Consider the following 15118-nt stretch of genomic DNA (forward strand, 5'->3'; position numbering starts at 1 on the left):
TAGCCTGCCTGTCGAGCTGGCGGCCTGCACTTAAAGCCTATTTTTAGAAGACCTTCCTTGCCAGCCTCCTCTCCGCAGCAAGCCAGATTAGCCGTGTGACGGCGGGAGTCGAATTTGTATAAAGTTTCAGAGCAATTATCTGTGTGTGTGTGTGTGTGTGTGTGTGACAGCAAGAGAGAGAGAGACACACACACATGCTGGAGTCTGATCCATGAGTAAGAAACAGCCCATGGTGACAATAAACTTGCTCCTGGTAAGTAGTTTCGGCTTGTCGAAGGCTTTGAGTCCTGACAAACCAGGGTATTCACACCAGTCTGTCTGGATACTGTGTTAAATCCGCCATTCATTTTTTGTGTGTGTCTGCGTCAGGCTTTTAAGGCACAGGGCTCCTCGGATTCTCCGCAGAATTCCCTTCCGATTTGCGTAGCTCTTTTCACAACTAGCTGCTTCTGACAGTTTTATGAAAATTCCAACGGACGGTTTTAATGCGACTTCAGGGGAGCATCGTTATCACGCTCGCAGAGCGCTCGCATGCAGCAGCTGCACGGCTGAGGTGAAACCGGCTCGAGGATAAGCAGTAAAAACACCAGCGTCCTCCAAAGGTCACCCCTCTGGACGTATTCTGTCAAAAAGCATCTAACACAAAAGCCGAATAATGCCAGTGACACGAGCTGCTACCTTCGCCTACCGAACTACTAGGCCTTGAAGCTCTTGTCACCTGAGCTTGGGTGGCTGGTGTCCCAGAGACTGATGGACTTGTCTTCATGGGGGGCCCCGAGTGGGGAAGCCACCTCGGTTAATGGTGGATGAAAACATGGCTTCACCATCCAATTAGCTAATCAATCTGCAGGAACTCCATCACTCCCTTGCGACCTCTGCCAAGCCCTCAAATCCGCTATGGAAGTATTCCAAGGATAACTTCTGCTGCTGTCGTGCTTCCCCCTCTCACTCACATCTCATCTCCCTGCTCCATCATGTACTTCCAGGGACATAGTTGCTGACCTGTCAATGGCTATCCCTTCGATTTGTCAAGGGGGAAAAGTGGTGAGGATCAAAATCTCCATCTGAGATGCCTCGATCTGTCCAGGCCAAAACTGCTCACCAGAACTAAATCTATGCAGTAAATTAAGGGAGAGGCAAGGAGCCCAGACCAAAAAAACTCCACCAGGAGTTCATGGTCAGAAGGGGTTTTCTCTCCTACTCCACCCTTCCTGGATTTGTTCTAGGTGGTTTGGTGGCTCAAGCCGCAATCCAAAGGGAACAAAACAAAACAATTGGGATGCATTTCTACGATATATGAAGAGCAAAAAGAAATATCAGGACATTAGCTGATGGATTTCATGCATGCTAATAAACAGGCGTAGGTCTGAATCGAAGCCTTCGCCAACCAAGAAATTGAAAAGTCTATAAATTAGCATGGTCAGCGGCACAGAGGGAGATAAAGGGTATGATTAATGTATGTTATCCTTCACTCCGCACTCCGCGTTTCTGAACCCTTATGTTCTCAGGGTTCAAATTGCAATTCCACAGAAACCACGGTGGAACTTAAAATAGTGACGAAGTATGCATTTATCCGAACGGGAAGGAGAAAACAAGAAACCGGGAAGGCTGTTCATTATAGGCCACAGGCCCTGCCGTCTCCCCATCGCCAAGGCAGATCCCAGCGTTCCAGCCATCTGGATTCCCTTGTCCTCTGTTGGCTTTTACCCTGGGTTAGGAGCAAGATGTGAGTAGGACACGAGGTTCCCAAGGCAGAGGAGGCGTCTCGATGGTATGGAACCCGTGTGGCACATTTCTATACACACCTGGACACATGCACACGCGTAGCCTGGAAAATGTATGTGGAATATGACAAGTGGACATGTGTGCACTTGCTGCAAGAGCTGGCTGTGTGATATTGGTGAGGGGGGGGTTATAGTGGGGGTAGGTAGCAGAACCAAAAACCAACGTGTTATTACAAAATCCACACACAGCATCAAACTCCCACTTGAGTTAGGCTGAAGAGCAGCTCCTGTGGTAAATCAACCCAGCGAACGAATCACCGCAGACGGGTCCGGTGAGAGCCCAGACCCCCCTCCCGGCAACACAGCGGGAGCTCACGGGCATGGGGGCTGCCCAACCTGCCCCAGTGGGGCCGGAGGGAAGGCAGCTGCCAGCCGGCTTTTTTACATCACACATCATTCCTTTTGTACTCCATGCTGCTCCGGTCCCGGCTTCTGAGGTGAATCCTGTATTCCTTACTTCCCCACCAGCCCTGGGCACTGATCTGTGGGCTGAGAGCTGGTCCATGACGGCCATTTTGACAGACGGCTGGGGCTCTCCAGGGCCGCCTGTCACCCGGCCGAAGGTGGGAGATTGCATTTACTAGCTGTCAAAGTCAGGACTGCGGTTCTGCAGTGCTGGAAAAAAAAAACAACACTGTCTTTCGAGAAAGACAGAGAATAAGAAGCAACTGAAAATACAAAATGATAAATAAAAATCCATTGAAGACACACCCCTCGCTGTTTTTGTTTCTCTTTGGCTGTGGTGGCTGCATGATAATCATCATCTGTCTTGTGTTTTGAGGGGGGTACAGGGGGCAGGTGGCAGGTCAAAGTATCTCCGGTTCTGAATGGCCGGATCTGACAGCCCTTTGCTGTAGGCCAGCAGCCCGTGTACGCTGGTGACAAGTGACACCCACCGCCAGGAACCCCGGGGTCACGCCTGTCCAGAAACACATGCACCGCCATGTTCCTCCTGGCCTTCGGCTGGATGCCACTGGAACGTCGCGGAATGTTTCCATGGCGCCCCCAAAAAAAGGCCGATCCAACACGTACCGACGACACAAAACATCGAGGTCCCTGTTTTTGGATCAGCCTGAGGCAGCGAAGCAGTGATGCCCTTTATCTCACTGACCAATACATGCTGTTAAACCCAACAAGGCATTCTGGGAAAACGGCAATGTAACGATTGAGAAACAAGGGCAAAGATAGTGCCCCGTCACAGAAAAAGACATCATGGTAAATCAGTACCACCCGAGTGCTTTATAAAATACTATTAATAAAACAAAGGATGTGACACAATAGTCTTTGAGTAACATCTAAGCACAGCTAAGGAAGAAAACCCAAGGTGCAGATAGGGGTTCCCAGTAAATCTCTGACAGGTGTGAACGGTCTTTTCATGGAGAAGCTCCTTCCCGTTTGATTGAATGACTGACTCCTCGCAGTGGCACGTGCAAGGTTTTCATTGAGTAGCAACTGCATACTCCTAAACCAGTGTTCCCTTCGGGTTCACAGCCGGTCCCTGAGGATCTCTGGGGTTTCTGAGGATCAGACTGGGACACAATAAACCTAAACCATCCCGGTCATAGGACAGAGGGGTCATTTGGGACCGCAGCGGAAGTGCGTGTAGGTGAACGTGCACCAGGACATCACAGTGACTACAGCCCAGGATTGTAGGTGCCCACCCTGCTCACGCTAGGAATGTCGGGAGACTGAAGAAGCTTAAAAAATACAGGCAGCTGTTAGGCAACTTAAAGCATGTCAATCACAGACCACAAAGGCTGAGACCCAAAAGAGGAGACCGTGCCCTCGAGCAGGGTCCTGAACGGAAACTGTGTCAGTAAAAATATCCCACACAGCTGAGCGGCAATGTCAGGTGACACGTGACTCATGAAAATTGGTCCCCTTAGTCTGATGACCACTTCCTGTCTCGCTGGCGAAGGTGAAAAATCCCAGGGCCCATCACCTGATGAGAACCAGCCGGGGGGGGGAACTGGCCGTCTTACTGACCCACAGCAGATAACGCCTCACATTTTAACCCCAGCCAACTCGTGGCGGCGTGTCGCTCCGCCGACTCTGCCCCGGGGGTGGGGGGGGTCCCTCTGCGATCGAGCAGTCATTCTCCATAGCCGCTAAGCTCTCCGCTCCTAGGCGACCGCACGCACGACTGAAAAGAGACGCGAAGGAAGAAGCTCACTTCGCCGCCAGCACTCTGTAACAAATAATCTACCTGGTCGTGACAATGCTATCAGGGCAGTACAGAGGAGGAAATGAGACAACCCCCACTTTCTTCTGCTCTCACCCTCCATCCCCCCCCAGGTAGGCAGGCAGAGGTTACCCAGCCTTCAGAACTCGAAGCGGTCAGAGGCACCAAAATACTGTAACTCCCTCCAGCCAATAAACATTGACTTATTTTTATTTTTCCCATCATGCTTCTAATAGGGGTGGAGTCCTCATTTCGGATCCTGCTACACAGCTGCCATCACCATTGCAGTGTAATGTAGTGCCCAGAATGTGCCCTGCATAGTTTTAGCTGAGAGCCCGGATCCCCCAGGGAAACCTGCCATGGGCTGGGGGGCCGGCAAAAAAGGCTGAGTCCTGCAGCCAAGCTGTCAAAATCCCCTCTCCCTTAAATGTCGCGCCACAGCCGTCTCCGAGAGGTCGGGCCGTAACTCTGGCGCCAAAAGCCCCCTTTTAAATGTCACCTCCTTGTGCGGGGGGGGGGGGGCTATAAAGTTGGCCCCATGCATTTGGTCTGTGCTGGATTTCCATGACAACCCTGCCAGCGTTATCATTAGACTGGGACAAAAAATACGGGGTAAGGGGACTCGGTTCCCATAAATGTGCCAATTAATCAATTAGCAGGACGGGATCAATAACCCCCACCCTCTCTCCCCCCAGCCCTGCTTGGCGGGTGTACAGCACTCAGGTGTAATTAAAATTGTAATTATTGACAAATGAAGATGGATGGGTCAATTGGAGAGTAGCTGATTGTTCTAGTGTACAGGATGGGGGGGGGTCTGTGGGAGGGTGGTGCATATCTCTAGGCAACCGGCCAGGCTGGACGGGCCTTGGGATGCAGGGGCTTGGAGTCACAGGCAATAACGCATTGGAAAGGGTACAAGCACACGTGAGGGGGGGGGGGCAGGAAAGCCCCCTATCCATGTCAACGCAATACCCCACCAGTATGTGTGACCAAGGCCAACCGGCAGTGAGAAGATGCAACTCCACGCCTGTCCCAGCTGTCAAGAAATAAAATATAATTTTGCATGAAATCTGATGACAGGCTAATAGTAAAAAAAAAACAAGTGGTTTGCAAAGAGACAGAAGTAAAGCAGGGATTCATCAGGACGACCAGATAACGAGGACGAGCGCGTGACAGTTAACATCTGAATATAAGCCCCTGCTCCCCCGAAAAGACCCTCCCCCTGTCCACCTTGCCCCCATGTCACTGGTCTGCCTCCTTAACTAGTTATCACTTGCTGCCCATCGCCAAGGTTACCGGGCCGATGGCATCAGGCACCAGGAGAGGACAGCCCAGGCTTGAGTACCGAGAACGGAGTCATTAACTCTGCTGTTTTTGACACAGCTGTTAGGAAGGCCAGTGTCAAACACCCCCAGGATTAATTTATTCATTTTTTTGCCCCCTCCCCCTTCCAGTTTTTGCATGCTCCTTAATCCAACACCCCCCCCCCAGGCCTGGCCCAGGAGACCATGCTTTTAATCCCCCCCCCTCCACCCCCACCTAGTTTTTCTGTGGAGCACATCATTCGCGGGATATGACTGTGAAACCCGGTGAACAGAAAACAGGACAGGAGACGGATGAATAAATAAAGGCGCTCAAGGTCTGCGGGATGACGGGGGCCGCTGTTGCCGCAGGTGACGGATGGGGGCCCAAAGCGGTTGACAGGTGCCAGTGTGCCTTCTGACTTATTAGGTGTCTTCAAATACTTACAGGGAAACACGAGAAATGCAAATGTTACTGTTTAGAAACTGTCACACCCCCACCCCCAATCGCTGACAAACCCCAGCTCTCTTCAAAGATCCCTGTCATGTAAGAGATTCTAGGGGGTGGCAATGACCTAGCGGCTGGTGGCAAACGGCGGGTGCCCCCATGATTCCTGTCCGGGGGGTGGGGAGGGCGGTTCTACTCGGCATGGCTGTAAGGCCAGAAATTCATCTTGCTCAGCGGCGATAAAGACACTCGGCCTTCATGAAGCTTGTCTGAAGATGTTCCCACTTAACTGAGATTATTTAGTCCCCCAGAGACGGCAGGCCGCAGAACGGCGACAGACATTCCCCCCGCAAAATGGTGCATTCCACCCCCTCTGGCCGGCATGGCAGCCAGTACGGCGTGACCCCGATCTGCCCGAGAATCAGGCCAGCTTCTGATCAATTATCGATACCAGCTCTCCCGGGTAAACCGGCACGCTCGGAAATATGGCTTATCCGGCGTTTCCAGGATCCGAAATCGAACTGAACGAAGGAGATGGAGAATGGACAGAAGTTCCTCAGGAAACGCAAAATCTGCTTTGTGGGATTGAGAGTCAGAGCACAGTGGAAGCGGGCAAAAGATAATTCAGTACTTTGTGCATAAAGTAGGACTGAATTTTAAACTCCTTCTAAGGGAGCCAGTTCTGGGCCGAGATCATGACATCACTGATCCCGCGCCGTGAATGGAATCCAGCGGGCTGGTAATTACATGGAGTGAGAGACGTCTTCCTCACGGAAGAAAAGGATGAATGTCTCTCTTGGCTGTTAATATTTCAGATCTTTGGAGCGTGATGGGGGGGGGGAGACTCCCCCAAGGCCGAAGTTTGCAACTTCAAGGGGCCTCGAACCCAGCAAGAAGAAAAAGGAGGAGGAGGAGGAAGAGGAGGAGTAGAAGGCAGAGGAAAAAGAAGAGGAGGGATGACACCTCATCGCCGTGGTTACCGGGGGGCATCATCCTTTACAGGGAGCAACCAGGTTATTGAGCTTCAAACTCCCCCCTCCCAAGGGAAGGCGAAAATCCTTCCCGCTTAACACAGGGTGACATTTTCAGGGCGAGCCAACTCGGAGGCTGCCGGGGGTGGAGCTGGTCCAGCAGTGGGGGGGAGCTAGTCCAGTGGGGGGGGGGGCGGAATGGTCCCTGGTGACAGAGGGTTATCAACATGACATACTAATCGTGTAAGGCTGAAACATCAAAGAGTAATTACACACACACACACATACATGCACACACACACACGCGCACATACACACACACACACACACACACACACGTCCTATAAACCCTCAGTCACCTTCCCTTCAATGTCATGCCTGTAGTTAAAGTAACACCTAGCTTCAGTGGCCAAACCACAAGGGCGTTGGTTCCAGTCCCTGTAGGCCCGGGACTGTCTGGCTGCATTATAGTCACTGCCTCAATCACACCGCAAACAGTAGGGGTTACTTTCTTAACCAATGACCGAAAAAAACAAAGAAGGAAAATGAGCAGATAGGGTAGGACTCAGTAAGAGTGCATGTCTTTACGCGCAATCATGTGACTGGTGGGGACTGGGATGTGTCTTCATATGATCAGTCTGCAGGGGAGGCGGAGCTTAAAGAATAATATGGCAGGTAGATCGGTGTCAAGAAACATCCACTGTAATGCTGCCCAGCATGACGCCTGTCTGCTGGGCCCCTGAGGCTCAGCCACAACCCTCCTTAATTACTCAGAGGGTCTAATTCACAGGCCAAGTCAGCACCCCCCCCCCCCCCCCCCACCCAAATCTCCCCTCTGCCTATGTCGCATTCCACAACTTCCACCAGGGCTGAACCAAACAGAACCGAGAACCAGAGAGATAGAGGTGCATTTATGACCTCTTATGAAGTGCATAGCAGCACCTACCATGCGACAGACCACCCCAGGGATGACAGCCTGAGCGCAGCCATGCAGCGGGTCATACCTCAACCCCACACGAGTCCAAATGGAACAGTGAGTTTTTTTCCAGTGGCCAATCCTGCAACCAATCCCCAGATTTCCCCCGATAAGTCAGAGGACCTGCAGGGCTGGATGTAGATTAACGTCATACCCAGGATGCAGGTTACGGGCCTTGCTCAAGGATCCAATGGAGTAGGATCACTCCTGGCATTTATGGGATTCAAACCAGCAACCTCCGATTGATCCGTAGCCTGAGAGTCACACAGAACAGAGAACCAAGCAGTATTTCTGTGAACCGTGATCGCCATTCTGCCCAGGTTATATAACCCAGCCTCAAAGAGGTGAAGAAGAGGCTGTCAGGTGAAGATTGAGGTGTCAAGCCACAGGCCGGGAGGTGTAGAAGGATGGGAAAGCATTTGGGAGCAGTTGGAAGTACATGTGGAAGGACGTGGAAGTGAGTGGAAGTGTGTAGAAGCATGTGAAAGTGGGTGGACACTTCAAAAAGATTTGGAGGTGGGTGGAAACGTGTGGAGAGCAAATAAAAGCACTTCCAGAGATCAGAGTGACACGAAATTCCCTAATGATGGTGCCTTAGGGGTCTGGTGATCAGCAACACCACACGTCTACCACGGTGAATATGGGCGGGGTACCCAACAATAGGTGGTAGTGAGAGAAACACAGTTTAAATAACTTAACATGCAGCTGAAATACAGTTAAAATTAACTCAGCCTCATTAATCAATTAAGAGTTCAGCAGCCTTAGAGTATTTAGACCATGTATGTTATGGAAGAAAAGGTTTTAATTTTAATTTAATTTTGTCTGAGACAGAGATCATACGTGAGGTTGAGCAATTGTCCATCGTAAGACCATAAAGCCTGGAGTGAGGATCTGCATCCACAACAGGCAGAAGAACAGTATGCTGGTCTGTGTGTATGAGTGTGTGTGTATGTGTGTGTGTGTGTGTGTGTGTGTGTGTGTGTGTGTGCATATACATCTCTATCTACCAATAAAAGGCACAGGGGCGGGGGGGGGGCATCTCATAGACAAAACACACGGTCAGGGCAGGGGGGGGGGGCGATCTCATTGACAAAATATACAGTCATCGAAGGGGGGGGCGCTCTCATAGACAAAATACATAGTCAGGGAAGGGGGGGGGTCGCTCTCATAGACAAAATACACGATCAGGAAGGGCGGGGGGGGGGGGCGATCTCATTGACAAAATATACAGTCATCGAAGGGGGGGGCGCTGTCATAGACAAAATACACAGTCATGGAAGGGGGGGCCGCTCTCATAGACAAAATACACAGTTATGGAAGGGGGGGGGCGCTCTCATAGACAAAATACACAGTCATGGAAGGGGGGGCCGCTCTCATAGACAAAATACACAGTCAGGGCGGGGGGGGGCATCTCATAGACAAAATACACAGTCATGGAAGGGGGGGGGCATCTCATAGACAAAATACACAGTTATGGAAGGGGGGGCCGCTGTCATAGACAAAATACACAGTCAGGGAGGGGGGGGGGCCGCTGTCATAGACAAAATACACAGTTATGGAAGGGGGGGGCCGCTCTCATAGACAAAATACACAGTCAGGGAGGGGGGGGCCGCTCTCATAGACAAAATACACAGTCAGGGAGGGGGGGGCCCGCTCTCATAGACAAAATACACAGTCAGGGAGGGGGGGGCCGCTCTCATAGACAAAATACACAGTCAGGGAGGGGGGGGGCCGCTCTCATAGACAAAATACACAGTCAGGGAGGGGGGGGCCGCTCTCATAGACAAAATACACAGTCAGGGAGGGGGGGGCCGCTCTCATAGACAAAATACACAGTCAGGGAGGGGGGGGGCCGCTCTCATAGACAAAATACACAGTCAGGGAGGGGGGGGGCCGCTCTCATAGACAAAATACACAGTCAGGGAGGGGGGGGGCCGCTCTCATAGACAAAATACACAGTCAGGGAGGGGGGGGGCCGCTCTCATAGACAAAATACACAGTCAGGGAGGGGGGGGCCGCTCTCATAGACAAAATACACAGTCAGGGAGGGGGGGGCCGCTCTCATAGACAAAATACACAGTCAGGGAGGGGGGGGGTCGCTCTCATAGACAAAATACACAGTCAGGGAGGGGGGGGGCCGCTCTCATAGACAAAATACACAGTCAGGGAGGGGGGGGCCGCTCTCATAGACAAAATACACAGTCAGGGAGGGGGGGGGCCGCTCTCATAGACAAAATACACAGTCAGAAGAGAAGGGGGGGGGGGCGCTCTCATAGACAAAATACACAGTCAGGGCGGGGGGGGGCCGCTCTCATAGACAAAATACACAGTCAGGGCGGGGGGGGGCCGCTCTCATAGACAAAATACACAGTCAGGGAGGGGGGGGGGGCCGCTCTCATAGACAAAATACACAGTCAGGAGGGGGGGGGGGGCCGCTCTCATAGACAAAATACACAATCAGGGCGGGGGGGGGGCGCTCTCATAGACAAAATACACAATCAGGGCGGGGGGGGGGCCGCTCTCATAGACAAAATACACAATCAGGGAGGGGGGGGGCCGCTCTCATAGACAAAATACACAATCAGGGAGGGGGGGGGCCGCTCTCATAGACAAAATACACAGTCAGGGAGGGGGGGGGGGCCGCTCTCATAGACAAAATACACAATCAGGGCGGGGGGGGGGCGCTCTCATAGACAAAATACACAATCAGGGCGGGGGGGGGGCCGCTCTCATAGACAAAATACACAATCAGGGCGGGGGGGGGGCCGCTCTCATAGACAAAATACACAATCAGGGAGGGGGGGGGCGCTCTCATAGACAAAATACACAATCAGGGCGGGGGGGGGCCGCTCTCATAGACAAAATACACAATCAGGGAGGGGGGGGGCCGCTCTCATAGACAAAATACACAGTCAGGGCGGGGGGGGGCCGCTCTCATAGACAAAATACACAGTCAGGGAGGGGGGGGGGCGCTCTCATAGACAAAATACACAGTCAGGGAGGGGGGGGGGCCGCTCTCATAGACAAAATACACAGTCAGAGAAGGGGGGGGGCCGCTCTCATAGACAAAATACACAATCAGGGAGGGGGGGTGGGGGCCGCTCTCATAGACAAAATACACAGTCAGGGAGGGGGGGGGGCCGCTCTCATAGACAAAATACACAGTCAGGGCGGGGGGGGGGGCCGCTCTCATAGACAAAATACAGTCATATTTCTCATTCCAGAGTCACTGGTCTTCATTGTAGAAGAGATGTAGGAGTGTTTTTTCCCTCAACAACCTGTCAAAATAACAGTAAAACAGCCAGCGTCCCTGAAGCGAGGGGGGGGTATTAGGTTCCCACGTGACTTAACATCCGGTGTAGCATTAAGGAGCGCAAGCGGGTTCCCACGGCGACCACACCGCACTGTCAGACGGCCCCTGTCTAATGTAAGAATCCCGCTTTTCAGCTCGTTCCTCCCCATCTGGATTTTTATGAATACAAGGGTAGTGTTGGGGGTTATAACAAAAAGAAAAGGGAAAAAATTAAAATGTAGCTTTACTGCAATTAACAGGTTTGCGGGCGTTGAAAAGGTGGATCATTCATATTCAGCAGTGATGCTCTTGGCCCTAGGACTTGCTGTGGGGGCCACACTGGGGGGATCAGAGAAGGTGACTGGGCATCATTTGAGGGTCTTGACACATCTTCGGCTCAACAAGTGACTTTTCCACCATCGAGAGACAAAGACACCATGTTCTGATGACTTTTCATATTGACAGAGCGATGGAGACGAACGATTATGACAAATGGTGGTAGACTGTAATTTTCCAGCTTATACCCAGTAAATCCAGTCAAACTCAAACCAGCAGCCTCTTCAGTAAAGATCTCATTCTAACCCAGGAAACTCATAACGACCTCATGCTACACTCTACGGGAGAGACAGACCTGTGTCATCCCAACACATGTGACAAACTGGGACCCTGTCAGATCGTCTGGGGGAAGGAGGGCATCTTCCATCAAGCATGCACGTCCCAGAACGAGACGCACCCCTTCCTGTGCCTTTCGTCAATGCCGACAGCTCCCCCAGTCTCGCTCCAACAAACCGCATATCCTGCTGCTCTCCCGACAGCCTCGTCAAAATGCAGACGTGCCGGAAGCTTCAGAAGGCGTCCCCGTGTTCGAGCGAAGCCTGTCAGATCACGCGTGTTCCCAGCTCGTGCTGACAGGGGCCGTTTACCAACAGAAGGTATGTCCCCCGCCAGACTGGCCCCCAAGAGCACTGAGGTGCGCTGCAAAGCTTCCAGAACATTCACAGCGAAAAACGCAGCAAACAAAGTGCAGCCAGGCTGTCAGCTGGTGTTCGGAAGTGTAATTTCTAATGTTTTCTAGCAAATTACATGGATAGAGAAATAATTTCAATAATCAGAATTATTGGTCATGATTTTCTTTACTAAGTATCATTTGCAGTAGAGTTGCGATGGTCGTCGGCTGAGGACCTGATCACTCAGTCTGCAGCTTCCCCACCCCCAAAGGCTAATCCACTGTCCTCACGAGGGAGTGTGGGGTCCAGCCGTAAGTTGTCAAGTTAATCCACTCTGCTAAATGCTGCCAGGATTCACATGCAGCCAAAAGCAATCGACAGAAAGTGACCCCTATGAACTGACCCTTACAAAACAGGGTGCAGTAGCTAAATATCTGCAGACGCAAAATCCTAAATTGTTGCTGGTGCAATCCCACATAGCACAGCTGGCTTTGCGGCCTCTGATGATGGACTTGAACATTCTGCTAAAAAACATGCAAAGAACCTTCTGTGTCTCCCACATCTTACAAACATGCTGGGGGACCATACAGGAATTGCTTTATGTTGCACAGTGTTAACAATGCATGGAGCAGAGAGAAACAGAGGAGAAGAGTAGGGATCCGAGCAGGCCGGCACAGTGATCCGAGCAGGCCGGCACAGTGATCCAAGCAGGCCGGCACAGTGATCCGAGCAGGCCGGCACAACGATCCGAGCAGGCCGGCACAATGATCCGAGCAGGCCGGCACAATGATCCGAGCAGGCCGGCACAATGATCCGAGCGTGCCGGCACAACGATCCGAGCAGGCCGGCACAATGATCCGAGCGTGCCGGCACAACGATCCGAGCAGGTCGGCACAGTGATCCAAGCAGGCCGGCACAGTGATCCGAGCGTGCTGGCACAGTGATCCGAGCAGGCCGGCACAATGATCCGAGCAGGCCGGCACAATGATCCGAGCAGGTCGGCACAATGCAAGCCTTGCAGTTTGATGACAAGCGGACGGATGCTTCTCGTATCGAAATGGGAAGATTTTCACTGAAGGATCACTGTTAAAAAGCTTTTAACAGGCACCTTAAAGTGGGGGGCGGGGGGCTTTTTCCATTTCAGCCTCCCAAAGAAGTATGAGAAAGGACTCGATTCACTCCTGTCAGCTGACCTGAGATGGAGAGAGCGCTGTGAAAATGAGGAAAAATGCACGGGGGGCAGATTTCCCTTCAAACGCAGTGTGGATTTAACAAAAACACCGGTGTTTTATTGATGACAACGCAGTAGGGGTGTGGAGATTTTTCCAGAAGTCCTCAGTCCATGAACAGAGACAGAGCAGCTCCTCTCCTGGACTCACTGTTCCCACGACTCAGGATATTTCGGTTTTTTTGTAAGTTCTGCTTTTACGAAAATGGGGATGAAGGACCGTGTTGGATTGACACACCACAAGCTTAGGGGGAGGGGCAGAGCGATGTATCCCCCCAGCCCCAGACCCATACATACCACAGATGCCCGTGGGCATTTCAAACTCAACCCCCCCCCCCACGTAGTAATGGGTCTCTAGTCTCCCTCTCTATATATTTTGTTCTTTTTTTCTTTTCTTTTGAAACTTCAGGCCTTTGCAATTTACCACAAGCGGCTTCGCTCCTGCACGGAGTCCAGCGGTTTATCAGAAACGCCAAACGGTTGATTCTGGGATCTTCTTTACTCTGGGTTTGTGCATAAAAAGGAAAAAGGCAACCACTACTTCTACCGTTTCTACACTAGTTACGAGCATCCATCCCTATGGACAAGAGAGACAAATTAATTGCAGCCCATTAATTAAAGCCTGTAGTTCCCACAGCTAAATTAGACGGGACAGAGAAAAGCACGGAAAGCGCGATTTCTGCAATGTCCTGATTGAACCGTAGGAAATGGAATACAAATCGGGAAACATATTCCTATAATTCCTTACCACTGGTTTACCTAGTATCGTGAACTGTCACACTGGCTACAGACTTGGATCACGGTCTCCATTGTTATTATGATAAAGGTAAAAGGTGCTATAATTGATATGGGTTTTACACAATCGATATTAAGGGTGAATTTCCTTGGAGCAGAGGTTATAGGCTCATTTAGTATTTTAATGCTGCAGCTGTAGTAACTGCAACACGTCCGCTTTTTAAACTTCTACTTGCCGGTCGTCATCATATGTCAGACACATCATCCCAAAATACCCCGCTAGTCAAGCTCCATTATCTTTGTGGCGGTCGGAGTGTCATTTCTGTCTAAACTTAGCCTCAATAGTAAGAGTTTCGCCTGCAAGAGAGCGGCAGACGTTTTCCTTGGCAAAGTTATAGGGGCGCCGGACGCCCTTTCTCCGGTCCGGAGCCGAAAGCCCTGGAAGGGAGTAGCGCAGCATCAGCCAGTCCGGACCCACTCGTGTGCACATCTACATGATCCTATAAGCGGATATTAAGTGTCGCACGCAGACAGATATATACACTGCAGACCCATACGGCATGAGCGCGGAGCCCGGAAGACGCGGCGCGCACGGCGGAGGGGATTCATTCACGCGGGTCGCTTCCGTCACCGTACGGCGAATGTTGCATGCATTTGGGGCAGCGACCGGAGCTTTACCTTGAGCCGCCGTCCGCTGGGTAGCCGAAAATAGCAATAGTATCCAGCCGAAGAGGCGCTTCGCTCTTGCCCGGCGTGCAGACATCGTCCAGAGCCGGGAGAAACCGGCAGCGTGTGTCCGGCACACTGGGTACATGTTGCTGGGACCGAGTCCGCCCAGAGTTATGCTTGTGTGTGTGTGTGTGTGTGTGTGAGAGAGAGAGAGAGAGAGAGAGAGAGAGAGAGAGAGAGAGGGAGGGAGGGAGGCGGGGGGCAGTGAGAGGAAGAGAAAGAGAGAGAGAGGGCGAATGTGTATGTGAATGAGAGCGTAGTTTATGTCTGTAACAGTCTGTGTATGTGTGTGTTTTGGGAGTTATGTGAATAGTTGTGCGTCTATGAATAGTGACTGTGACTGTATGTGTGTGTGTGTGTGTATATATATATATATATATATATATATATATATATATATATATATAGGCAATGTAAGCGATTATATGTGTGTGTGTGTGTGTGTGCTGTGTGTGTGTGTGTGCGAGAGAGAGAGAGACCCTATTCGGTCAGTCTCTGAGCGCCGGAGCGGGGCGGCGGGACCGA

General features: G+C 51.6%; 1 protein-coding gene across 2 annotated transcripts in view; it reads right to left on the reverse strand.

Moving 5' to 3' along the window:
* sdk2b (sidekick cell adhesion molecule 2b) overlaps positions 1 to 14727 on the reverse strand; it is a 168607-nt gene extending 153880 nt beyond the window's left edge. For both annotated transcript variants that reach the window (XM_049015168.1, XM_049015167.1), the window contains exon 1: positions 14543 to 14727. In XM_049015168.1, the coding sequence (XP_048871125.1) occupies positions 14543 to 14678 (136 nt within the window). In that variant the 5' untranslated portion in view covers positions 14679 to 14727. The remainder of the gene's footprint in view (positions 1 to 14542) is intronic.
* Between the last annotated feature and the right edge of the window lie 391 nt (positions 14728 to 15118).

Source organism: Brienomyrus brachyistius, chromosome 5 (assembly GCF_023856365.1).
Source record: "Brienomyrus brachyistius isolate T26 chromosome 5, BBRACH_0.4, whole genome shotgun sequence".
Taxonomy (NCBI): domain Eukaryota; kingdom Metazoa; phylum Chordata; class Actinopteri; order Osteoglossiformes; family Mormyridae; genus Brienomyrus; species Brienomyrus brachyistius.